We start from the raw sequence: 26,239 nt of genomic DNA, 5'->3' as shown, positions 1-26,239 counted from the left end.
CACAGCACAGCTGGCAGTCCAGAGGTTGGGACTCTGCACTTCCACTGCAGGGGGTTAGGGTTCCATCCCTGGTCAGGGAACTAAGATCTGGTGTGCCAGCAGAGAGGCTAAATAAAAAGAAGAAAAAAAGACACTTGGAATCTCCAGAGTGATGAGTGTCTTTTGTGTGTTTATGAGATGACTGGTGGCCAGGGCCCCTAGGTAACTTCAGGATGGGGACTGGTCCCACAAAGACCAAGGTGTGATTAGAGGGTGAGAACTTTCAGCCCCACCCCCAGATCACCAAGGAGGGGAGAGGAGGAGCAGATTGAGTCAATCAGAAATGGCCAATGATTCCACCAATCACGCCTCTGTGATGCAACCTCGGTGAAAACCCTACACGACAGGACCTGGAGATCTTCTGAGTTGATGAGCACATCAAGGGGCTGGGAGGAGGGTGGTGCTCCTGAGGAGGGCATGGAAGCCCCTGGGAAACCCCTGCCTCCTGACTTCCTTGCTCTGGGCATCTTGCCCACTGGGCTGTTCCTTGAGTTGTATCCTTTATAATAACTAGCAATAGGAGGAAAACCTGCTCTCCGGAGTTCTGAGAGCTCTCCTAGCAGATTATTGAACCTGAAGTGCGGATATGTAGTGGGGACTCTAACTCTCTAGATAAGGTAAAGAGAAGTGTGGGCATCCTTGGTAACAATACTTGTGATGAACGTCTGAAGTGGGAGATAATCTTGCGGACCAAGCCCTTAACCTGTGGAGTCTGATACTAAGTCTGGGTGGTTAGGTGAGTGTTGAATTGAATTGTAGGACTCTATGTTGGATAGATGGAGAGCTGGTTGTCAGTGTGGATAAAATCCCCATGTGCTAAGTTGCTTCAGTCGTGTCTGACTCTTTGTGACCCCATGAACTGTAGCCTACCAGGCTCCTCTTTCCCTGGGTTTCTCCAGGTGAGCATACTGGAGTTGGGTTGCCATGCCCTCCTCCAGGGGATCTTCCTGACCCAAGGATTGAACCTGAGTCTCTTATGTCTCCTGCACTAGCAGGCAGATTCTTTACCACTAGTGCCACCTGGGAAGCCCCCAAACCCCCTATTTGGTGTCAGAAGCACAGGAAAACACTGCCTGGCCATTGGGGCAACTTCCAGGGTTCTAATTTCATGTCCTGGAGGACTGATCATCAGCGCTACCTCCCTGGAAGGGCCAGGCTGGACCTGCCCACAGGGGCATGACCTTAACTGCTAGGATCCTGAACAGCCTTGCTAGGGGCTCAGTAACTTCCTCTGCCACATGGAAGAAAAACTCGTAGGTAGCAGGGGCATCCTCTGTGACAGATGTTCACAATGATGACCTGGAATCATTTAACAGAGGTTAAACTATGTTCGTTACATTGTTTAAGAAAGCAGGGTCAAAAGCAAGAGTTCCCGAAAAACATCTATTTTTTCTACTTTATTGACTATGCCAAAGCTTTTGATTGTGTGGATCACAATAAACTGTGGAAAATTCTGAAAGAGATGGGAATACCAGACCACCTGACCTGCCTCTTGAGAAATCTGTATGCAGGTCAGTAAGCAACAGTTTGAACTGGACATGGAAAAACAGACTGGTTTCAAATAGGAAAAGGAGTATGTCAAGGCTGTATATTGTCACCCTGCTTATTTAACTTCTATGCAGAGTACATCATGAAAAATGCTGGACTGGAAGAAACACAAGCTGGAATCAAGATTGCCGGGAGAAATATCAATAACCTCAGATATGCAGATGACACCAACCTTATGGCAGAAAGTGAAGAGGAACTCAAAGGCCTCCTGATGAAAGTGAAAGAGGAGAGTGAAAAAGTTGGCTTAAAGCTCAACATTCAGAAAACGAAGATCATGGCATCCGGGTCTCATCACTTCACGGGAAATAGATGGGGAAACAGTGGAAACAGTGTCAGACTTTATTTTTTGGGGCTCCAAAATCACTGCAGATGGTGATTGCAGCCATGAAATTAAAAGACACTTACTCCTTGGAAGGAAAGTTATGACCAACCTAGATAGTATATTCAAAAGCAGAGACATTACTTTGCTGACTAACTTCCGTCTAGTCAAGGCTATGGTTTTTCCTGTGGTCATGTATGGATGTGAGAGTTGACTGTGATGCTTCTGAACTGTGGTATTGGGGAGGACTCTTGAGAGTCCCTTGGACTGCAAGGATATCCAACTAGTCCATTCTGAAGGAGATCAGCCCTGGGATTCCTTTGGAAGGAATGATGCTAAAGCTGAAACTCCAGTACTTTGGCCACCTCATGCGAAGAGTTGACTCATTGGAAAAGACTCTGATGCTGGAAGGGATTGGGGCAGGAGGAGAAGAGGACGATGGAGGATGAGATGGCTGGATGGCATCACTGACTCGATGGACGTGAGTCTGAGTGAACTCTGGGAGTTGGTGATGGACAGGGAGGCCTGGTGTGCTGCGATTCATGGGGTCACATAGAGTCGGACATGACTGAGCGACTGAACTGAACTGATGGAATCTATTTTAGAAAGACTACCATACACAATGACTAAAATAAGAAGTTGGAATATGTAAACGGGCAAGATTCAATTATCCAGAAGATGAGCTTAGAAAGAACAGCTCACTCTCAAGTGTGGTACCACTGCAGGGCATTTTTGGTTTTTTTTTTTTGGTGGCAAGTCACGTGGGATCTTAGCTCCCTGCCCAGGGATCGAACCAGCAGCCACTGCATTGGAAGCACAGACTCTTGATCACTGGATCAGCAGGGAAGTCCTTGTAGTGCCATTAAAAAAAAAAAAAAAAAGAACTTTACGTTTGGCTGTGCTGGGTCTTGGTTGCTACATGCCTGCTTTTCTCTAGTTGTGGCAAGCGGGGGCTACTGTTGCCATGTGTGAGATTCTTGTTGCAGTGACTTCTCTTTTTGTGAGCACAGGCTCTAGGGTGCATAGGCTCAGTAGTTGAGACCACCAGGTTCTAGAGCACAGACTCAATAGTTGTGGCACATGGGCTTAGCTGCTCCTTGGCACATGGGATCTTCCCAGATCAGGGATCAAACCCGTGTCTTCTGCATTGGCAGGCGTACTCTTTACCTCTGAGCCACCAGGGAACTGTGCCACCCGCCCCCCTCAACTGCGGTGCCATCTTTATCATTGATTCCAAGCTCCATGTCACTTCCTGAGTAGAGGAGTCCCAGTTCCCCAGGTCCCCTGTACCCTCATGGCATGGGGCAGTGTTCCCGAGGGCACTCATAACCCTGATGAGGAGGTGACGAGCCCCACCTGAGGCATTCTTAGCCCCTCCCCAGGCTGCAGTCTCTCCCTACACAGTCTGGATGCTGTGGACACCCATCTCCGACTGCCACTCTGTCACAGCCCCAGTCTCTGTTCAAGCTCCTGCCTCTGTAGAGGTGGGAGAAAGAACCGTGCTGACTTCCCTAGGGTCAGCTCCATCTCCTGGGGTTCCAGTCTATCATAAAGGTTCACAGAGCCCTGTGGGTTCTGCTCCATAAACAGGCAAGAGAGTCTGCCCAAAGGCAGACCCCAGGACCTCCGCAGGAGGAAAACTGTTACTGTTATTCAGTCATGTCTGACTCTTTGCGACCCCATGGACTGCAGCACGCCAGGCTTCCCTGTCCTTCACTATCGCCCAGAATTTGCTCAAACTCATGTCCATTGAGTCGGTGATGCCATCCAACCACCTCATTCTCTGTATGAAAAACTGTATGTGACATGAAGTTTTTCCAGCAGGAACTCCGGGCCCCCAGGTCACACTGGGTTCACACAGGCTGCGAGTGGAATGGAGCAGCGCCTGAACCCTGGGACCTCTCATTACATTCCCCGGGCCTCACAGAGAAGAAGAACCAAGGGACAAACCTGAAGGAGCAGCCTGTGAAACAGTGCCTGCCTGGGATGTGAACTCCATCTTTCACTGATGGTGCCTTACGCACTCATAGCTTAAGCAGGAAGAATCACCCCAGGAGCTTCAAACTGTTAAGAGCCAAATCCATTTGCCTGCTATCTGAGAGGCAGCCATGATTTTGTGATTAAATACACAGATTTGGGAACCAGGTAGCTGGGTGTCAGATCCTGGCTTCCTCACTCATCAGCTGTGTGACCTTGGGTGAGTTGCTTAACCCACCTGTGCCTCAGTTTACTCACTTGTAAAGACTGGGATAATAACGACTGAGAAGAGTAAGTGGGTTCATATTTCTAAAGCACTTAGAACAGTGCCTGTCACATGTCATTGTGCTAAATAAAACAAAGTAATCCGGCAAAGGCCAGGGACTGAAAAGATGAGGCATACCCAATAAATGTCTTTGAGGCTCACATGCGTGGATTCTGTCTCATAGCTGACTCCTTGCCCCGGAGGCAGCGACTTCTGAATGGGGCTGCGGAGGAGGGAGTGCATGAAGGGTTAAACCCCCAAGTGAACAGAAAAACAAGTTCCATCTGGTCCCTGGGACAAAGCGACAGCCTGCAAAGCCCCCAGCCCGGGCTCCTGCTCAAAGGACACATTGCTTTTTAAAATTCCAACTTGTGGCTGCCTCGATCTATAAACCAACCAGCTCTCCACACCCTAGAGCTCAGAGCAGGATTCACAAATGGCAGCGAGACATTCGTGTTCCGAGAATAGGCATCTGAGAGTGTCTTTGCACTCGGGGTACCCAGCCCCCCAGCTTCCTGAAAGGCCCTGGGGCTAGTGCTTCATCCTGGACTCCCGCTCAGAATAGGGACTGCCTTCCAGGCAGTAAAGAGAAGGCAGGCAAGAGGGCACACGGTCAAGGCTCTGACTGGGGCTGGGGCTTGGCTTAGATGCCCCACTTCAGCAAATGGTCCCTGGGACTCTGATGCACCAGCTGTTTTTGCCCCACTTCCCCATGCCACTGCTGGGAACCCACCCCTTAGGTGCCGGGCTGCGAGTGGAGAAAGGCTGATTAATGAGAACTATCAACACTCCACAAGGCACTTGGGGACACTTTCAGAGAGGCAGTGGGCTTCTTCTTGGTTCCTGGGCAGGTCTGTCCATGGGGCAGGTTGTGCCCGGCAATCCCCTTGGGACTCCAGGTCCCTCCATACGTGGAAGGGGAGAGAGGGCCAGGATGAAACACAGGGTCCCCTGTGGGCTCTTTCCTGAGGCAGGGCCCCTCAGTTTTACCTCCCCCGTCCCTGGACGCATGCCCACGCCTACCCCGATAATGCTGAATCCAGCCCTAGCTCTAACCCTGCAGAGCAGGGAAGTAATTCACAAAAAGTTGGGCAATTCAAAGTTACAGTTTCCACAGCAACCAGCACTCAGACCATTTGGGTAGCTGAAGCCTTTTCCTCTTAGCATTCACTCTTTTTTCTCCCCAAATAGCTTTTCTCCCCCTTATTATTAAAGTAATACACATTTACTGGAGAACATATGGAAATTACAGACAAGTGTAAAAGAGAAAATAAAAATCACCCTTAATCCCACCACTCAGAGCGAGCCAATGTTAACATTTTGATGTATTCTTCATACGTCTAGTTCTTTTTTTTTTTTTGCATGCATGCATAAAAAGATATAATTTTTGAAAATTGGGACTATAGTGAAATTACTGTTTTATCATTTGGTTTCTTTCACTTAAAAACATATTGTAAGACTTTCCCATAGCCTTAAATATTCCCGGAGAACATGATTTTTTAATAGCTACATGGTACTCTTTCGTATGGATAGAACATATTCTATTTAACCAATCTATTGTTGAACTTTTAGATGGCTTTCCTTTTTTCTTTTGCTATTTTGAACATAACAATGAACATCCTTTTCCATCAATTTGTGTGCATGTCTCATTAATCAGATTAGAATAAATTCATAGAGCTAAAATTATTGTTCAAATGCAATGAACATGTGAATAATTTTAATATGCATTATCAAATCACCCTCCAGAAAGGTTGAAGCAATTTGTATTTCTACCTGAAATGTACACTCTTCTTAAAAAAAAATCCAAAGTGCAAATTTTGGTAGGTTTTAAACAAAATCTATACTGTTTTAAAAAACTATGGGTCTTTAAATTATAAGTAGAATTGAGTTTTCCCCTCACATTTTTAATGAACTTTCTTCTGCCTATAATCATCTATGAACATCCTTTGCCCCCTTTTTCTACACGATATTAATCTTCTCCTTATTGATTTATAAGGGCTTTTTATGCAATAAAGATAATAATCCATTGCCATATTTGTGGCACGTATGTTCTCTCAGTTTGTCATTGGATTTTTATTTTGTTTATGGCATTTTTTAAAGTGCAGAAGTTTCAAATATTATTGTAACTCACATCCCTCTTTTTTTCCCCATCTCACTTTGTCTTTATTTTTATGCCTAGGCAGACCCTCCCTAACCTGCAACCCGACAAGCATTTATCTGTATGTTGCTTTCCCAGCCATTTTATGGCTTTGTGGTTTTGATTTCACACTGACTGCTCTAAACCACCTGGATTTCTTGTACAGGTGGGGTTCTGCATTTGCTTGTCTGAGGCTGGAGTTGGCAGGGCCAGGTCAGAGGTTGCTGCCAGGGAGACGTAGGAATTGACCTGCCGCTTCTGCCTTTCAGGAGATCTCAGCCTTGTAGGCACCTTTCCACGGAGCCCTGGTTTTTTGCTAGTGAATGAGAGAAATGAGCGGGGAGGAGGAAATAGCTGTTCCACGATTACATGCTGGAAAAGGTACACACCTCACGTGGCTTTGTTTCCCATCTGAGATGGGGAGGTGGAGGATGGGGAGCGCCAGATGCATGGGAGCTGGTGAGCAGCTTCAGTCTGAGCACGTTAGCAATCGAGGGATTCGACTCCAAACCTGAAATTAACCATCACTCTACTTGAAGAAAGAACTAAAGGCAGTCTCACTGGCATTGTTGTTGTTCAGTCGCTCAGTCGTGTCTGACACTTTGCAAACCCGTGGACTGCAGCACGCCAGGCTTCCCTGTCTTCACCATCTCCCGGAGCTTGCTCAAACTCGTGTCCATTGAGTCAGTGATGCCATCCAACCATCTCATCTTCTGTCACCCACTTGTCCTCCTGCCTTCAATCTCTCCCAGCATCAGGGTCTTGCATTTCACCAAATACCAGGTTTGTGTGAAGAAGAGCTACAGGGTGAGGGTGTGGGGTTTTAACAGGAAGGGGGCACCTGAAACTTCAGTTTCCCAGAGATGTGGCTCTTCTCTTCCAGCAGTCACCCGTAGGGTCCCAGGAGTCAGTGAATACCTACCTGGTGGGACGCTGTGATCCTGAGCAGAGGGATGCCATCCGAGAAGATGCCGTGGCGGACTGCCCATCTCTGTCCAGCCTCAGGAGACTACTGCCTTCCTTCCATTGTCCCTATTTCAGTTCAGCCTCCCCCCCACCCAAAGTTTTTGCCAAGGCTGCTTGCCCAGCTTCTAAAGTGGTCTCTGCATGTGATGACAAGGCAAAGGATTTACTCATCCATTCCACAGGTTTGCCTGTGTGCTTAGACGCTTCAGTCATGTCTGAGCCTTTGTGACACTATGGACTGTAGTCTGCCACCAGACTCCTCTGCCCATGGGATTCTCCAGGCAGGAATACGGCAGTGGGTTACCATGCCCTCCTCCAGAGGATCTTCCCGACCCAGGGATCGAACCTGCGTCTCCTGTGCCTCCTGCATTGCAGGTGGGTTCTTTACCACTACAGCCACCTGGGAAACCCTTCCAAAGGTTTCCCAGTGTCTGTTCTCTGCATAGCACTGTGTCCAGTCATGGAGCTCTATTCCTTTCCGATGAGGTATAAAACATGTCCCTTCCATCTCTAGCTCTCTTCTGCTATCTCTTCTTAACCCTTAAACCTCCCCTACAACCCTCTGCCTTGTATGCCAAATCTTCTAGATACCGCCTCCACTGACGTGTTGCAGGATGCACTAGGCACCTAGGTGTTGGAGAAGATTATTATAACCACCGTCACCACTACCAGCACCAGCACCACCACCATCACCATCATCATTTTTGGAATGCTTCCTGTGTCGGCACTGACAGGCTTTATATATGTGATCTCTCGCAACCATCATTCAATAATCTTCACTCAGAAAACATCTATTGTGTCTGCAATGTAGCAGAGAAGGAGAAGAAGGAAGCAGATGATAAGATGGTTAGACAGCATCACTGATTCAATGGACATAAACCTGAGTAAACTCCGGGAGATAGTGAAAGACAGGGAGGCCTGGCATGCTGGAGTCCACGGGGTTGCAAAGAGGTGGACATGACTTGGCAACTGAACAACAACAACAATGTGGCAGACACTGCTAGTGCTTAGGATGCATCCGGGAATAAGCCAAAGACTCTTGCCCTTATGGAGCTTATATTCTAGCTGTGGGGTCAGGGCGGGGACAGGCAAACAAAACGTAAACACAATAACTGAAGAACTGATGTGCAGGTTGGAAGGTGATAAACATGATAGGAAGAAGTAGAGAGGGATAAGGGGCTCGGGGTGCCAGGCCGAGGGGCTGGGAAGGCCTCCTGGAGGTGATGGCATTTAAGCAGAGTCAGAAGCAGGGGAGGATGTGACAATGTGAGGGGGAGAAGAGACACAGGCAGAGGGAAGCGCTGCGCAGAGGCCCTGGAGCAGATGAGACGCTAGGAGGCCTGGAGCCAGCGAGCAAGGCGAAAGTAGCAGGACTGAGGTCAGAGGGGTGACAATGGGCCAGGTCACATGGGGTCCTGTAAGCCATTGTGAGCACGCTGGCTCTTACTTTCTGGTGACCTAAGGAGAAACGGAAGGATTCTGGGCAGAGGAGTGAGCTGATCTGACCAGGAGATGTAAAAGCTTGCTCTGGCTGCTCTGTTGAGGACAGGCTGGCTGTTCGGGGTAGCTGTGGTAGCCTGGAGACCAGGTAGGAGGCTGTTGCAATAATTCAGGCAGAGAGGGTGTGGCCCTGGCCGGTGTTAACCGCAGAGGAGAGAGAAGTGGTCAGTGACTGGACAGATTCCCAGCGACTGGGACGCATGTGTGATGGGAGAGAAGGGGCAGTTACTGAAGATGCCAGGATGTCCAGCTGGCACAACTTGGGGCTGGGGCAGCTCTGCCGAGACGGGGATGATGGCAGAAGGTGCGTGTTTGGAGAGGGTGGGGACGGAGCACTGGCATTGGATGTGTTGCCTGTGAGGGTCCATCAGACACCCCCGTGGCCATGTGAGTAGGAGAGCATACAGACGACACTTACAGGCGTGACACTGAGGCCTGGGCTATCCCACAAGAAGAGGCTGGTGGGAGGAGGAGCACCCAGCAGAGGGGCTGAATAAGTGAAGAACTAGAAGCAAGTAGGAGTGTGTGGGTACCTGAAGCCAGGTGAAAACCATCCATCTATCTATGAGGAAGAGGTGACCACCTGGACCAAATGCTACTGATGGACCCGGAAAAGACTGGGACGGATGACTGGTTGCTCATCTTACCAGAAGTGGATCTCATACCCATTTTAAGGTGAGGGAAAGGAATCTCAGTGAGAAGCAACTTGCCCAAGGTCATGGTGTTACGGGCAACAGATTAGGGTGTGAGATGAGGTCTCTGCAAGGCCAGGGAACTGCAAGCTTCTCAGACCAATCCTGGGGCTCCAAGAGCTCTGTGAACAGAAAAACCAACTCTCACAGCCGGTAGCTCTCAGTCCCGCCAGACCATCCTGACTCTGCAGGTCAAGTCTGCAGGCAAGCGAAATGGGATGAACAGAGGACCACCAGCACAATTTAAAATAACTTTTTACTACCAGTTGGGATGTGAGGGCCTGTGTTTGCCCTTCTCGCTTTCCAACCGGTTGTTTCACCCACCAGTCTACCAGCCTGGCCCCTAGGGCATTTCAAGTTAGTGGTGCCTAGTGTCAGCAATTCTACTCCAGGCATATTTGTATTTGAATAGAAGGGTATCCCCACAGCCAGCTGGCCCAGGAGAGGTGAGCAAGGAATGCGGAGGCTTGCACACTCGACACAAATCAGGGACCCTCCGTTTCTCCATTACCAGGTTGTCTCCACCATCCCAAGGCCCTGGCATTGCCTCCCTGTGCCTGAGACCCGGGCCACCCAGCCCGCTCACCTTGATGGGACGGGATGACGGTCGTCTATCTCCCTCTGGTGTCCCCTCTTGGAATTGCAGCCTCGGGAGAGCGAAGAGGCCAGCTCCGCCTTCCAACCCGCGGGGCCTGGAGAGCCGCGCCTACCAGCCGGGCAGGCCCTGCTCCTTCCTGGCCCTCTGGGCCTTGCCCGCCGCTACGGGGGCGTCTAGGGTCTCCGCATGCCCAACGTCACAGGCAGAACTCAGACTTGGGAATCAGAATGTCCCATGTATTCTCCTGACCCTGCCTTAAATTGTCGGGGCAGACCTGCAGGTGGGGAGCAAACCGTCCCTGATTTCTTCACATTTTTGCATGCCCCCTGTGCCCTCTGCTGCTGCTGCTGCTGCTGCTAAGTCGCTACAGTCGTGTCCGACTCTGTGCGGCCCACCAGGCTCCACCGTCCCTGGGATTCTCCAGGCAAGAACACTGGAGTGGGTTGCCATTTCCTTCTCCACCTGTCCTCTCAACCTGTCCCTTTGCTATAAATCACTTGACATTGCCAGGCCCCAACCCCCAGCAGCCACCCCAGCTCCTATTCTTCTCAGGCCCTTGGCCTGGGGAGGGCTCAGACTGCAGTGGGTGCCCCTGCAGACTGCAGTGGGTGCATCCCTTCTAGCAGATGCCCTCCCCACCTCCTCCCCTCACCCCTCAGTCCCCAAGTGTTAAGAAACAGTAAAGGACATTATGCCTTATTTTAAATTCCTCCTGGTCTTTCTCTGAAATCCTCTGTAAAGCCACCTCCCCCTCTCCAGCACGAGCCTACAAAAAGTCACTGCAGGGCGTTCAAAGTTCATGTTTTTGTCCCTCTAAATGGCTCCAATCAAGGCTGTGCAGCGATTTTAAAATCCAAGAGACTTCTGCCCACACTCCCAGCAGACCACCGAGGACAGATCCCAAGGGTGCGGCGACCCCCCACCCTCACCCCACCCTGGACCCCAACACACACTGGCTGAGTGACCTTTATTCTTTAAACCCGGATGTAAACCCACTGAACTGGCCTTTCAGGCCCCATCTGCCCCCTCATTGAAGCAGCCCACACAGTGTTTTCAAAGGAACATTATTTGATCTGAAAAACATCTGGAGCCCGTTTCCCCAGCACTTGACCGGGAGCTCTCAGCAGACATCAGAGGCTCAGTCACTGAACAAACACCCTCTCTGCCAGTGCTCCCAGAAACAGCCCTGTGGACTGGGGATGGGCGGATTTATAGAAAGGTCTGACCAGGGCTTCTGTAAACCCTGGAGCAGAGAGTATGATGATGGAAAAGGTGGTGGGGGATAAAGAGGACTGGAAATGAAGGTCAAGGCCAAGAAGCTCCGAGACGAAGGCGCCCAGGAGCAAAACATCAGCCATGGAAGGGCTCCTCCTGAGGTCATCCTCTTAGCAATGGCTGCAACTTACATTCACACAGCTACAAGATGCCCCTCGTGGGCAGGAATGTATAAGACCCCGATGCCGGGAAAGATTGAAGGCAGGAGGAGAAGCGAACGACGGACGATGAGATGGTTAGATGGCATCACCGACTCAATGCACATGAGTTTGAGCAAACTCCAGGAGATGGCAAAGGACAGGGAAGCCTGGCATGCTGCAGTCCATGGGGTCGCAAAGAGTCAGACACAACTGAGTGACTGAACAACAACAACTGGCTCCTGGGACAGTGTCCCGCAGGGGGCCAGGATCTGCTCCAGGAAATGGATGCGTGCATGACATCCTGAGTCCCGCATGGATATCCAGGACTCTTCTCTGGGACTCGGGGGTGCATTTGAGAAGCAACATCTTGAAGGTGATAGAGCAATGAACTGAGAGGTGGGACACCTGCTATCCAGGGCAGATTCCTCCACTCCCGAGCTTGGGCGAGCTTGCCCTTGCCCTTGGGAAGTGTCTCTCATCCTGCAGTTGTGGGGATAATCCCTACTTGGCCTAGCTCCCAGCGTTGCTAGGAGGATCATGTGAAATCCTGCATAGGAAGTTTCTCTATGACCTCAGACTCTGACTGCAAAGATTAGAGACAGCCATGAACATCGTTCTTTTCACCTGGCCCTATTGTGGCCAGAGGCACCCCCCTAAAAGATGGCTGGGTGGCCCCGGGCTGGGGTGGGACAGAGTGGGGTGATTTTAGCAGCCTTCAGCCAAGGACAAAGGATAAAATGACATGTGAGCAGGCTCTCTTCCACACAAGCATCCTTACCTGGGTTCTGGGTGGTCTGCCCACCTGCCTTCCCAGGCTTGTCTCCACCTATCAGCCCCCTTCTCTGTTACCACCTCACCAGCTCCTCTCAGAGCCTCCAGGAGCCCAACCCTTCTTCTGTGCCCTTTACCCTTCAGACTACAAAGCAGTCTTTTATTGTATGACAAGCTATACCATTTATTACGCTTCTGTCATGTGCCTGGCACTGGGTTGCAGTTGCACCTCATTAATTAATTCTTCCCTAAAGCATCACAGGTGTGAAGCATCACGTGGGTGAACCCCCTCCAGTAGACTCTGTACCGTGTCCTGACTTGACCTTCTCCCCAGGCCCACTGCCCTGAAACTCCTCTCCTGCTTGCTGGAGAGCAGTGCCAGGGAATTTGACAAATCTGACAGTTCTTCCCCAGTCTGGCCCTTCAGCAACCTCTCTCTCGCCAGTCTGACCTGACCTCTGCTGGCTGGCTGCTGCTGGCCACTCTGTATCCTCCCCAGTCCCCTGAGGAGCCCAGGCTCCTAGAACACTCCACCCTGTGCCCTCAGATGCCAAGGACCCAAAGCTAGGCCTCCAGCCCTGCCTTCTCTTCCCAGTATTAGACTGATCTGCTCACTGGGTGCACACAGGGGCCTCAGTGATGCAAAGCTGCTGCCACTCGCTGTCCGTGGTCCCTGTGGATCCAAACCTTCTCCTGTGTCCCTCGTTTGGTGACAGCACCGCTGTTAATGACAGTGCCCGATAGTGCCCTTCCTCCCAATTATTATCGACAGTACCTTCCCTTCACTCTCCAAAACGTCTTGTTTTGGGGGATAAATTGCATGCCCAGCTTAACCCTCAGCCACCCACCTGCCTGTCGCAGAAACCCAACAGCTGTCCCGGCCGTCTCCTTCTTGGCGATACCCATTCCTCTGCCTTCACCAAGCCCGGTGGACTTGACCGCCTTTATACCTTCAGGCCCCGGCCCCGGTCCATGCCATCACCCTCTGCTTCAGCAGGCTCACCCTGCCTCCAGCCTTGTGTTTCTCCCACCCTCCCACAGGCACCTGGGTGACCTGCCCAAGGGACCTTCTTGAATTGCTAATCTGATCACCTGCACCAGCCTGAAAATCAAATGGTGACCTTCCTGCTTCCCCAGCCTGGCTTCCAGATAAAGACTAGATTCCACACCAGTGCCCATGAAGCAGCATCTGTGACCCCCTCAGAGTGTGGTCCTGCCCCCTCGGGAGCCTCAGCCCTCACCGGCTGTCCCAGCTTCCTGTCTGTCACTGGCACAGCTCAGCTCGGGGTCACCTCCCCCTGGAAGCATCTCCAGACCCCGGCTCAGCTTGGCTGCCCTCCCTGGCCCTCGTGGTGCCTGAGGTCCCTCTCCTGAAGCACTGACACGGTATCCCTGCGCTCCATGCATCTGTCCATCTCTCCACCTTAGACTGGGAGCTCAGGGCCGGTGCCCTTTATCTTTGAGTTTGCAGCACTAACAGGGTGCCTGTGGTTCAACAGCTTGTGCACCAGCTGCTGTCCCAGGAGCAACTGCGCTTGGCTGCCCCCTGCATGTGGGCACGGTCCCTCTCAGCATCTTTTCGAAAACGAGCTGGGTGGATCTGCTAATCCATCAGGGGCTGCTCCCGGGTGTTGGAGCCCTGTGTCCTAATCATTTCGTGATGGCAGCAGCTCCCATTTTTCTGCTCTGCGTATAAAAAGGATGGGAGCTCCTGGGGATATATCCAGAGAAAAACATGATCTGAAAGGATACACACACCCCAGTGCACCATAGCATTGTTTACAATAGCCAAGACACCCGAGCAACCTAAATGTCCGTCGACAGATAAGTGGACAAAGAAGGTGTGGGCCGTTTATGCAATGGAATATTAGCCATTAGAAAGAATGAAATAATGCCGTTTACAACATGGATGGGCCTAGAGATTGTCACACTGAGTGAAGTCAGTCTGATAGAGAAGGAGAAATATGTTATGACATCCGTTATATGTTGAATCTAAAAAGAAATGGTACAAATGAACTTACTTACAAAACAGAGACTCACAGACTTAGGGAATGAACTTACGGTTGCCTGTACACATGGCTACATTTTAAATGGATAACTAACAAGGACCTTCTGGAACAGCACATGGAACTCTGCTCAATGTTATGTGGCAGCCTGGATGGGAGGGGAGTTTGTGAGGAGAGTGGATATATGTGTATGTATGGCTGAGTCCCTTTGCGGTCCACCTGAAACTATCATAACATTGTTCATCGGCTGTATTTCTGTATATAGTAAAAAGTTAGAAAAAGAAGAAGAGTGATAGGCAGTGGGCTGGGGAGCTCCGAGGGCTCGTTCATCGAGAACGGTCTCTGACTCTCCCACATGTGCATGTCTCCAGATTTCCAGGCCTCTATAAGATTTGTGCTGAAACTTGTGTCTCTGCCTTGGGCCGATGAGGGCAAGGAGGTGGTCCCCAAAAGGCAATCACACAGATGCTGTAGGTGCCGTGGGACGTGGGGACATGCCTGCTCAGCCCGGGGAGGGGGACACTCAGGGTCGCTGGCTTGCTGGGGAGGAGAACAGATTGGAAAGCCGAGGACCCGCAGGAAGGACGGCTGCGGTCTGTGTTCCTTCCCTCTAATGCAACGCACACTCCTCGCTTAACGGCAATTTCTTCCCTTCAGAATGATTCCAGCTGTTTAAATACAAGGTGAAGAATAAGCCACAGTCAAGAAGCTTCTCAGGGCCCTTTCAGTCTTCCTTGGCTCAAGAAGGGGATGCGTTTTAAGATGTTTGCCTCCTAATGTCTGTCACAGCCCCGGGGAGGGAAGTTTCTTGTTTCATCGCCTCTCTTGGCTCTCTGCGGTTGTTGGCACTGGGACCAGCCGTATTTTCCTGCACTACTCTGCCTTCTAGGGGGCCCACCCTATTTCCTCTTCTCTCTCTGCTTCCTCCTACCCACCTCCAGCCCCGCACCTATCCTGGTAGGGGAGAGACTAGTGCCGGTCTGGGGTTCTGCCGAGGCCCCAGGACACCCGGCAGCTTGAAGCACAAACCATGGGGCTCATATGGCTCAGAGATGCCGCTCCAAGAGGTGTGTCTGCCCACCTGCCACCCATGCCTTCCTTCCTTCATCCACCTGGCCACCTGGCCACCCAGTCAGCCCGCGTGGGGTCTGTGATGCTGGTAGGGGCTGTGGGTAGTTCAAAGAAATACAACACATGGTCTTGCTCTCTGAGAGCTCATAAATCAGTTGACGCTACAGGAGATATGCAGAAGCAGCCACAGTACAGGACGAAGGGAAGTAAACGCTGGGTTTGGAGGGTAGGGGATGTGAAAAATGCTCAGAGAAAGATGAGACCCAACAAAGATTGGGGGGAGGGAAGCGTTACTCAGAGGAAGGCAGTCAGGGAAAGCTTCTCAGAGGAGGAAGCATTTTGGTAGGGGTGGGGAGTACGGGAGTACAGGGTCCAAGTCTGGGGAAGGGGCCTGAGCCGGCAGGAAGACCTCTGCTGGGCACAGAGCCTAGTCCCCCGCCCACTGCACAGCTCCTTCCAGGGCTTCACGGCTTGCTTCGTGGGTGGGCGTCCTGGGCGTGTCCCTTATAAGCTGCTTTGATCACCTTTGAAAGGCAACATCTCCACATAGTCACCAACCTCTTACCCTTTTCCATCAGAGCCTGGGCCCAGAGGAAATGCCTTCGTTGTCTTCTCTCACTAAGGACTCGGGCTTCCCTGTCCCCACTTTAAAGGGACTCTGCACCTTTTCTCTCATGTTTCCTATTCAATATCCTATCTCCCCTCTGAAAACCTGCCCCTTGATGCTCCTTTGTGGGGGGTACCATCCTCTTCTGCTCTCAGCCCTTGTAGAGTAAATGGGGCTGCCCAGCCTCACTGTTTGGGTCAGGGATAAACATGGGATCCAAACAGGACAAATCCAGGGACTTTTAATGGTTGGATGGGGTCAATCCAGTGGGTTAATAAACTAGTAAAACATAACTCTGAAGCTGAGAGAGTCATCTTTGTCATTACAGGAAAGAGTGTTCACACACAAAACCAGCACAGAAAAAACAAGTAGAGAAAAGGGACAGATAGCTTCCTGGTGGCGTTGACTGAGCACCTGGATCCAGCCGTGCCTGAAGTTATCCCTGGAGTTTTCAGTTTGTGAACCATTAATGCCTTCCTTCTTTTTTTCTTGTCACAAGCCAGTTTGAGTTGACTTTCGCCTCTTGCCACCGACAACCTTGACTAAATAAATACTTAACTCGAGAGCACATTAAACGAAGCAAGGCATGCACAGTATTCAACATGAAGTGGGAACCATCCACTAAATGGCAGCTTCTGACACTCTAGCTGAACCTGCCTTCTCAGAGGACAGATTTCTGTAAACTTTATAGTTCTACAGCAGTAGAATTCTACTTTTCCTTTCTTTCTTTCCACCACTTTGGCCCGACTATCCTTTGTGAAATTCCTGCTTTCCTTGGATTTCTTATCCACAGCTCTGCATCCTTCGTAAATCTCCAGGTTTTCTCCCCTGCCCCACTCTGGGCTGAGGCAGGGTGGGAGATTTCAGGATCTGGAGGGGGTGATATTTGCTTTGCATTTTGTGTTCATGCCCAAGGACCATCAGTACCAACTAGACCAAGTCAAATGCAAAGGCTTCCCAAACTGGCTTCAAACTTGTTGCTGCCAAGGGCACCAGGGACTCAGGAAAGTCTACACTGCCATCTAGTGGACATATGTGGCAATGTCACACGGAATGGAGCAATATCACTGGGAATGGAGCTCTTGGCTCATACTCCCTCTTGGGACAGTCACTGGGCTCTGAAAGTATTTGGTCCAAACTCCTCACTCCTTAAGGACAAGTGAATTGAGGGTGAAGTCGAGAGTCCTGTCTCGTGGAGTATAAGCATCATACCTTTCCTTGGAGGAACAGGCTCCTGCCCTGAGTTACAGTCACAGAGGCTTATGCTTCCTCCACTTCTTCCACCTATCTGTGTTATGATCCAGGTGGAGGGCTTCTGGCGGGGAGGGCTGACATGAGCATGTGTGTGTACATGCACACACGTGTGCGTGTGTGGCAGGCTTGGGAGGGCTGAGGAAGAGGACACCCGGAAAGTCTCTCATGACTAGCTTGCTTAGCCTCCCAGAGGAAAGGATGTTTGTCAGCGCTGCAGACACAAGCTTCATGTTCTCAGCCTCATAAATTATGAGACAGATCACCATGTATTTGTTCCCTGATAGTGAAAGTCAGTTAAAGAAAGAAAAGACTCTCAGGAATTCTCTGGCGGTCCAGTGGTCAGGTCTCTGTGGTCTCATTGCCAGGGCCCTGGGTTCAATCCCTAAATCGGGGAACTAAGATCCCACAGGCCACAAGCCACGGCTAAAAGAAAAGAAAGAAAATAAAAATCTCCCTCTGTTTCTGAGTAGTCTTCGCAGCCCCACTCGAGAACCTGTCATCTTGTTATCCCTGTGCTGACAGCCCCCAGGCTGGGCCGATGGAGGGGGGGAGCCCTCTGTAGTCCCTCCCTGCCATGATGTGCAGGGGGATCAGAAGGCTGGCAGAGGTGTGCCTGTGGTCACATCCTGGCCATGACCCTTCCGTCTCCACCCACTCGAGTCCTGAACACATCACTGTCCTTGTGCCTAGGTTGACACTGGCACCTTCTGCTACAACCTGCAGACAGAACAAGGATTACCCTCCACCCCCTGACACTCTGGGAGCTCAGCCTGGAGTCAAAGAAGAAAGAAACGGCGACTAAGCCACTGGAGCAGCTTTCTTGACAACTGCAGCTCTATTTTCCCCTCCCATCGCCCTTCCCCAGGCTTGCTACATTCCCAGACCGAGAGAAGCTTCCAGAACAAGATGGTACCGATCATTTTCCAGAAAAAAGAATAGTTCTATACAGTTCCTAGAATGTTTCTCTTTTTTATTTTGGGCAAGTTGGGGCCACCTTCTGAGCGGGTCTCATACTGTGATGCCCAAGAGCCAAGGGCACTGACCTCCACTTGTTCAGCCCACGTGAGAAGCACTGCTCCTTATGAATCGGGTCCTCCCCATCTAGATCACTCTGAAAACCCTGCCACTCTGCATCTTGAGAAAGAGCTCCCCATAGATCCCTCCCTTCTCATTTTCCTTGCCACCCTCTGCATCCCCTGGCCAGTCCCCAGATGGAGCACCCCCTGAACCATGCCAAAGCTCGCAGCCTGCAGCCCCTGCTACCCACCCCAGCCTCCTCCAAGGCGATGGGCCACTCTAAAGGAGGCACGCACTCAGGGCAACAAGCCATCTGGTGCCGCCAATCCCGGCTCAGCTGGCTCTGCACATGGTTTCCTGTCACTCAGAGGAACAGACTCAGAGGGAACCCGGATCTCAGAGTGACCCTCCCACTTCAGCCAGGCCAGCTTGCTCACCTCCAGGGCCTGAGGGAACTTCACGATTGGTTCGGGCCAGGTAGTGATCTTCTGTCTGTAATTGTTGCATTCAGGAACGATCATGCAGCCGATGTTACCCAACTCTGGGTAGAAAACCTTAAGGCCCCTGTGGAGAGAGGGAGGTGGTTGTCTTGTGTTGGGGTTTTCGGGAAGCTGGGGGGTGCATAAGGCTTCAGTCTGGCCTGTGGAGCTTGAGTTACTTGACTTCTTGTGACTCAGTTTCTCCACCTGTACAGTGGGAATACTAATAATACCTATTTGTAGGGTTGATGAGAGGGGTAAAGTAGTGACTGATGTTTACAACAGGGCCTGGCAGGTTATCGGTGGTCAGAAAGTGTTCACTACTGTCAGTGTTTACTAGTCAAAAAAAAAAAAAAAAATCCATAGGCAAACCCAATCAGTGTCTTTAAAGTAGGGCTGGGTATAGAAGAATGATATTTTTATGTTGCTTTTCTGGAATGTCCTTATTACACAAAGAAAGGTGTAGCAAGTTATCACAGGTGTTCTTCATGGGGACAAACTTCTCTGTCCTTTAAACAATCAAGACCCTCTCCATGCCTGCAAATCCCAGCAGTAGTTGCATAGCTCCCTTCTTTGGGTGACCCGTTGTCCCTGCCCTAGGCTCTCGATATGCCATTCCTTGTGCTTTATTAGTGTTATTATTCATTTACTTTATTTTTGGCTGTGCTCGGTCTTCCGCTGCTTCATGTGGGTTTTTCTCTAGCTGCAGTGATCAGGGGCTCCTCTTGGCTGCGGTGCTCAGCTTTCTTATTGCAGTGACTTCTCTTGCTGTGGAGCGCGGGCTCTAAGGTGTGTGCGCTTCAGCAGCTGTAGCACTCGGGTTCAGTAGTTGCAGCTCCTGGGCTTAGTTGCTCCGCAGTATGTGGGATGTTCCCAAGGATAGAAGCCGTGTCCTCTGCATTGGCAAGTGGATTCTTAACCACTGGACCACCTGGGAAGTCCTCAGGTGGTATAGTCTTAATAACTTTTGAAGAAGTTTTAGAGTATGGGTTTTCATCTCTCCTCATGGCAGTATTTTAAGGACTTTTTGGTTTGTTTCTGCCATTACCCCCTGCCACAGCAAACACTGAGATCTAAGGCTGAGAGAGGGGACCTTCTTCTGGCAGAAAGATGGAGACTCAGCCCACAGCCCAGAACTGGAAGGTGGGGGGCAAGGGTGGGGAGGAAGGAAACTGAGGACCAGAAGGAACAAAAGTGTCTCCTTTTTCTATCCCAGTAGAATTGCTGCAAATGTTTAAATGTTCTTGTTGTCCGGCCGCTAAGTCGTGTCCAACTCTTTGTGGACTGCAGCGCGCCAGGCTTCCCGGTCCTTCACTATCTCCTGGAATTTGCTCAATTTCATATCCATGGACTCTGTGATGCCAACTAACCATCTCATCCTCTGCCGCCTACTTCTCCTTTTGCCTTCAGTCTTTCTCAGCATCAGGGTCTTTTCAATTGAGTTGGCTCTTCCCATCAGGTGGCCAAAGTACTGGAGCTTCAGCTTCAGGATCAGCCCTTCCAATGAGTATTCAGGGTTGATTTCCTTTAGGATTGATTGGTTTGATCTTATAGTTAAGCAAAATCATCAAACTGACAGGGCCTGAGGCAGGAGATTAACGGGTTTCAGGTGGGACACTTAATTAGCCTCCTGTGTGCATTTCCTGAGATAGGAAGTAAGTAGGCTCCAGGTTAGGCATTTACAACCATCCTCCTGTTTGTACTTTGAAATAGAAATAAGAACAGAAACAGGGCAAATAGCCAGGCTTTGTCTCTTGTGGATACTTTAAGATAACAGCTATGGCAGGACAGAGAAGGGTTAAACCCTGTTTGAGTAAAAGATCAAGAGGTCACAAACGTCCCCTCCATGGGACAAGGGAGATGCTGCACATGGACAGGAAGCCTCCTTGAGGGTCAAAAAGAAGGTGAAAGCACCCCATAGCAGGTGATGCTGAGGCTCCCCCATAGGCCTCTGGGCTGGAATCCATCTCAGAGAATAGTTGTACATGGATATTGGGGAGGGTCCTAGGGCAGGTCAATTGTAGAAAAAGAAATCAGATAATTAGCCAAAGATAAACAAAGACCCAGAAGAACTGCCCTATATAAACGACTTAACCGCCTCTTTACTGCATTCCTCACTAGGGGGGACGCCCACACCCTTTCTCTCCGGGTGTGCATCTCTGCCTTGCTTCTGTCTTAACAAACTGTTTATCTGTGCGCTCTCCCAGTTGTCGTGCTGTGTCTCTAATAATAAACTTCATACTCAGTTTTACAGTTTTTGCCTCCTTGAGAATTGCATTTTTCAGTGGAGGGGGGCAAGGGCCAGGGGAATTTTGCTTCTCGCCCCTAGCCTCTGGTGGACTAGCAGCTAGGATTCCTGGTTTTTATCCAGGCTACCCAGGTTCAGTTCCTGAGGAGGGAACTAAGATCTCGCTGCAAGCCGCTGCTCTCTGCTGCCTCTCAGATCGGGCCTAAAGCCCTCAAGGGGCTTCCCAGATGGCTCAAGCAATAAAGAATATGCCTGCAATGCGTGAGACGCAGGAGACACAGGTTCCATCCTTGGATCAGGAAAATCCCCAGGAGGAGTGAACAGCAATCCACTTCAGTATTCTTGCCTGGAAAATCCCATGGACAGGATTGACTGGCATGCTACAGCCCATGGGATCACAAAGAGTTGGACATGGCTGAGCATGCAAGCAAAGCCCCAGAGGGTGCCAGGGGACCAAGAGTTAGGTCCATCCAGCCAGGCCCCCATCATACCCACAGGGCACTGTCAGCCCAGGGTCTGAAGCCCACATGTTGCCTCCAAGTCTCATTCTTCAGGTGAGGCTATCACCATGGGCCAAGAGCTGGACCACAGCCTCCCAAGAACCTGGCAGAGGTGCCCAGCTGAGCCATGCCCAGAGAAACTGAGGCGATAAACGTGTGCCACTGTGAGGTTTGGGGAACTCTGCTGTAAGCAACAGAGAAGGAGTGCATAGGCTTGTCTGCACTTCCCTTGACTGGATGTTCCCGGAGGTCACTCAGCATCATAAGAATCAGATCGGAGAAAAACAGCTCCCTGGGGATGAAAAAAGCTCAGAATCCCAGCTGCCCCCAAAGCAAGCGAGACACAAAGGTCCATGGAGGGAAGGCTTGCCTTCATAGAGGCGCTTGGGGACTCAGGGGACACCCCACCCTCTGCTGCATGGTTCTCAGTGTGGACACGTGGGTCTATCTCCAACCAGTTCTTCCTTAAGGCAGGAGCCCAGAACAAGACCCCCAAGGAGGAATTGAAGGATGAGAGGTGGAGGCTCAGAGGAAAAACACTGCAGGTGAAGGCAGGGGACGGGGGATGGTCATGACATCTGTCTCCAAACATCGGAAGGACCCTCCAGGGACAGAGAGACTAGACTTGTTCGATGCAGGGCCTGGGGCAAAACTAGGAAGAATGGGGGTGAAGTTAAAGAAGGGCAGTCACAAGGGTGACTGTGACAAGTCACAAGCCTTGACACAAGGGTGCCCTCTATGAAGTGGGAGGTTTTCAGTACAGAAGAGAGGGCTTTGGGAAGCAGGTTGTGTCCCTGTGAGAGTCCACTGGGGCCACTGGGGCCAAGGCAACAAGGAGGGAGGGGCTGAGGGGATTCACCCACTGGACGGCGGTTGGATGACTTTAGTTCTTTCATGTCTGTGACTGAACCTAGAGTTCTGACTCTCAGTGGTTTTGTTGGTCTAGTCTGTCTTCCTCAAGAGTGAAGTGAAAGTTGCTCAGTCATGTCTGACTCCTTATGACCCCATGGACTGTAGCCCGCCAGGCTCCTCTGTCCATGGGATTCTCCAGGCAAGAATACTGGAGTGGGTTGCCATTCCCTTCTCTAGGGGATCTTCTCAACCTGGGTCTCCCACCTTGAAGGCAGATTCTTTAACATCTGAGCCACCAGGGAAGCCCCTCAAGCATAGGTAAGGTATTATTCTAGAAGAACTTTTCTCTTAACAATATTTCTCTATTGCTTGTCACAGCACAAGAAATCCCTCCTTTATAGATTAATACTTTCAGGTCCTGAGTGCTAACTTCAAGAATTCCCTGTTAGATTCTAACAATACCCGGGAGAGGAGGCACTTCTCTAGGGGAGTCTCTCAATAAGGTCAGGAGCCTGAACTGAGCAGGATCCTTGGGGATGGGGGGCACAGAACTCAACTTTTTGATCTCAACTTTGGAGTCTGATATATTCCTTTGTGTTCTCATTCTGTGACGATCTTTTAATAAACTTTCCTGGTGGCTCAGATGGTAAGGAATCTGCTTGCAATGCTGGAGACTGAAGTTCAATCCCTGGGTCAGGAAGATCCCCTGGATATTTTACCAAAAAAAATCTTCAGCAGTTATAAAGTCAAAGCTTCCCTCTTGCAATGATGATCTGCAGTCAAAAACTCGTGTCCTAGCATGCAAGCTTAATGCTGGAAGTCCATTAAGTTCTCAAACTGGGGATCTGCTAGTGTCTTCTAAGAAGTCCTGAGAATGACTCCTTGCAATGAACTGAAAATTAATATGCTGAAATCCTAGCCCTAAAGGTAATGAAATTTGGAAGTGGGGCCTCTGGGAGGTGCTCAGGTCATGAGGGTGAGGTTCTCATGAAGATAGAAAAGACTTAACCAGAGAGCTTTCTCACCCCTTCCAGTCTGCAAAGACCCATCAAGGATCCAGCCATCTAGGAGTCAGGAAGTGGGATCTCATCAGACAAACAATCTGCTGGCACATTGACCTTGGACTTCTCAACCTCCAGAATGTGTGTGTTAGTCGCTCAGTTGTGTTTGACTCTTTGAGATCCCATGGACTGTAGCCTGCCAGGCTCTTCTGTCCATGGGATTTCCCAGGCAAGAATACTGGAGTGGGTTGCCATTCCCTTCTCCAGGGTATCTTCCCGACCAAGGGATCAAACCTGGGTCTTCTGTTTTGCAGGCAGATTCTTTACCATCTGAGCTACCAGGGAAGCACCTCTAGGATCATAAGAAATAATTTTTGTTTTTTATAAGCCACTCAGTCTGTGGCCCTGTGTTGTAGCAGCCCCTTGGACTGCTGTAAGACAGATTCCCCTCACTTGAGATGCTCTGGGCCCTGGACGAGGGTCAGCAGTTGAAGGTGAGTGGCAAAAGAGTAGGAGTGTAGTCAGACGGTGTAGTCAGGGGCAGTGAGGGGAGGGGTTAGCATCACAGCTCTGCCACTGGTCAGGTATATCAGCACCATGGGCAGGTTATTTAATCTCTGGGGATTCCTATCTGCAAAATGGGATGATAATACGTACTTGGTGGGGTCATGGTAGCAATGAAATAGGTCAAGGACTCTAAATCACTGGCAGAACTCCCTACACATACTGGGTGACTGGAGCTCCTGCACGTGCTGTGGTCCCCAGGCCACCAGGAGACCAGCCTATGGATGTCTGCAGCACTGAGCCCAGGGAAGATGGGGTGCCGGTGGGTTCCCTCTGTACATGGTGACTGTACACATAGGATCCATGTGTCCCACAGTGAACATGGGAAGCAAAGAGGTTCTCTGCATGGGGCTGTGATCATGGCTTTGGCCCCGCTGTCTTCCCCAGCTTGGGGGGGCTTGACTGGCCCACCAAAGGGAAAGGCCTGCCTGCCCCCGGGAAGGTCCTGCCCCGCAGAGCACCTTGCATGCATAGGAGCAGCAGCCCTGCCCACCTTTCCTCACACAAAATTTCACCCAGCGCTGTTTCACCAGGGTTACAGCTGTACTGATAGGAACAAAATCTGTGCCATTTTGGGGAAGGGGGAGGTGGCAGAATTCAGCTGCCCAACTTTTTAAGGAAAAAACATATTTATCTCTCTAAAAGTAATGTTAATGTTTGTAAGAATTTGAATGTACTCAAGGAGACAGAGTAAGAAGGGTGAGTCCTTGCTCCCGCTCTTACTTCCGATGGCCTCAGTGTGACGCCAGCATCCTCGGCCACCAGGTTGGCAGAGGGTATTGGGGGCAATGTGGCCTGGGCAGCCCTCGGGATGGCCCATGAGTCCAGGGTGATGAAGACTGGTTCTTCTGACCCACGATGGGTGAGGAGCAACCTGGACTCCGACACAGAGTGAGAGAAGCTTGTGCCCTTGGAAGGGACAGAGCCAGCCTCTGACGCCCAGCCTTCTCTCTGGACAATGTCCAGTGGCCCCACTCCAGCCTTTCCTGACACTTCCAGGGCTTTGTTTGAGAAAAGCAAACAACCACCTCTCACACAGGGAGGGTCTGGTTACACAGCCTCTGTCAAGTGCCACTTTTCTTGAAAGTGCCACTTTGTTGAGGGGAAAGGGAGCCTTCCAGGCTGTAGGGGAGGGATGGTCTCTCTTGGGGTCCCAGCAGGGAGGGTGAAGCCAGCCCCTCAGGTTTGGAGGCCCCAGGGGAGGCGGCCAGATCCAGGTGCCCTCCTGGGGTTGAGAGGACCACCCTCTGGACTGACGGCACAGGCCTATCTCACAGTCCTCTCCTCGATCTCAGTCCAAGTCTCCCTCCACAGACACTGCCGTGGGAGCCAGTGGCCCCTGACTCCCGGAGACCCCCCCTCCCTCTGCACCCAGCCTTACTTGCAAAGGACAGCGTCGTTGTCGGGCAGAGCCTCGTACACACACACGTCATTGTCTTCCTCCTCTCCAGTGACCGCCACCGCGAGGCCCAGGAGCAGGGCTGCTGTGGCCAGCCTCATGGTCCAACCCATGGGCACCTGGAAAGGAAGGAGTCTTCAGAGCTGCCGGGCCCTCTGCAGGGGGTGCCCTTCCCACCCACAGCCCCTGCCCCAGGGGGCCCACCTGGTGGGGAGAGAGCCCTCTGCTCGCCAGGGAGAAGGGCGGGCACAGCCTGGGCTCCAGCAGCTAATCCGCCACCGGGACACAAGTCCCTTAGCAGCCCTGGGCCTCCTCCCAGCTGGATTCAATTTACAATCGTGGCCTAGGCCCCTCCTCCGTCTATGCAGGGCTGTGCTCTCACTCGGTCCTGCTGCTGCCCGGGGCACGGAGCAGACTGCAGAGCAAGAGGGCTCATACAAGCCTCTCACACGGCCCACCTCGTCCCGGACACGCCTCCTACCCTGAGTTTCCCTGTGTGCAGTCAGTTGGCCGAGGGCCAGCCTGCCCTTCTGGCTTTAAGGCAAACCCTTTGGAGGCTGGTGGCCCCAGGTTTTGGGGTCTGGGGGTGCTCCTGAGAGCCTGACTTTGCTGGGATTTTGGGAGCAGGAGTGAGGCTGGGCAGTGCCCCCTGCACAGCTCTGCTTCTCCTGCCCACAGCTCCTCTGCTGCCTGTCTAGATGGCCTCAGGGCTGTGGGGTGGGGGTCATGGTTGAACGTGGTGACCTTGTGTAGGAAGGGCCACTGCTCCAGTGGGTGGGGCTGCCTGGCCCAAAGGACAGCTCCGAAGGGCCAGCTGAGGACACAGGGGTGTGTCCAGCTATACCTTGTGGTGGTGCTGAACTCAGCACTCTCCCAAAATAATAGTCCCTGGAGAAGACGGCCAGCAGAGCCGCCCAAGATGTGGGTGGCACGCACAGCGCTGTACTGGGAGGAAGGGGGGCCTTGGGGTTGAGCTGCACTGAACAGCTTAGCTGGGACCCCAGGGCAGTCTGC

At 51.3% G+C, this 26,239-nt stretch overlaps 1 protein-coding gene across 2 annotated transcripts in view; it reads right to left on the bottom strand.

The window, feature by feature from the left end:
• The window catches only part of PEBP4 (phosphatidylethanolamine binding protein 4), a 221,470-nt gene extending 195,454 nt beyond the window's left edge, over positions 1–26,016 (bottom strand). Inside the window, exons 1-3 of one of the 2 annotated variants that reach the window (XM_069575970.1) lie at positions 25,430–26,016; positions 25,208–25,344; positions 18,620–18,746 (exon numbers count right to left, since the gene is read on the bottom strand). In XM_069575970.1, coding sequence (XP_069432071.1) covers positions 18,620–18,746; positions 25,208–25,338 — 258 coding nt within the window. In that variant the 5' untranslated portion in view covers positions 25,339–25,344; positions 25,430–26,016. The remainder of the gene's footprint in view (positions 1–18,619; positions 18,747–25,207; positions 25,345–25,429) is intronic. The other variant, XM_069575971.1, reaches the window with a different exon arrangement.
• Positions 26,017–26,239: the final 223 nt, after the last annotated feature.

Source organism: Ovis canadensis, chromosome 2 (assembly GCF_042477335.2).
Source record: "Ovis canadensis isolate MfBH-ARS-UI-01 breed Bighorn chromosome 2, ARS-UI_OviCan_v2, whole genome shotgun sequence".
NCBI classification, from domain to species: Eukaryota; Metazoa; Chordata; class Mammalia; order Artiodactyla; family Bovidae; genus Ovis; species Ovis canadensis.
This window is presented reverse-complemented; position numbering and strand designations above follow the sequence as displayed.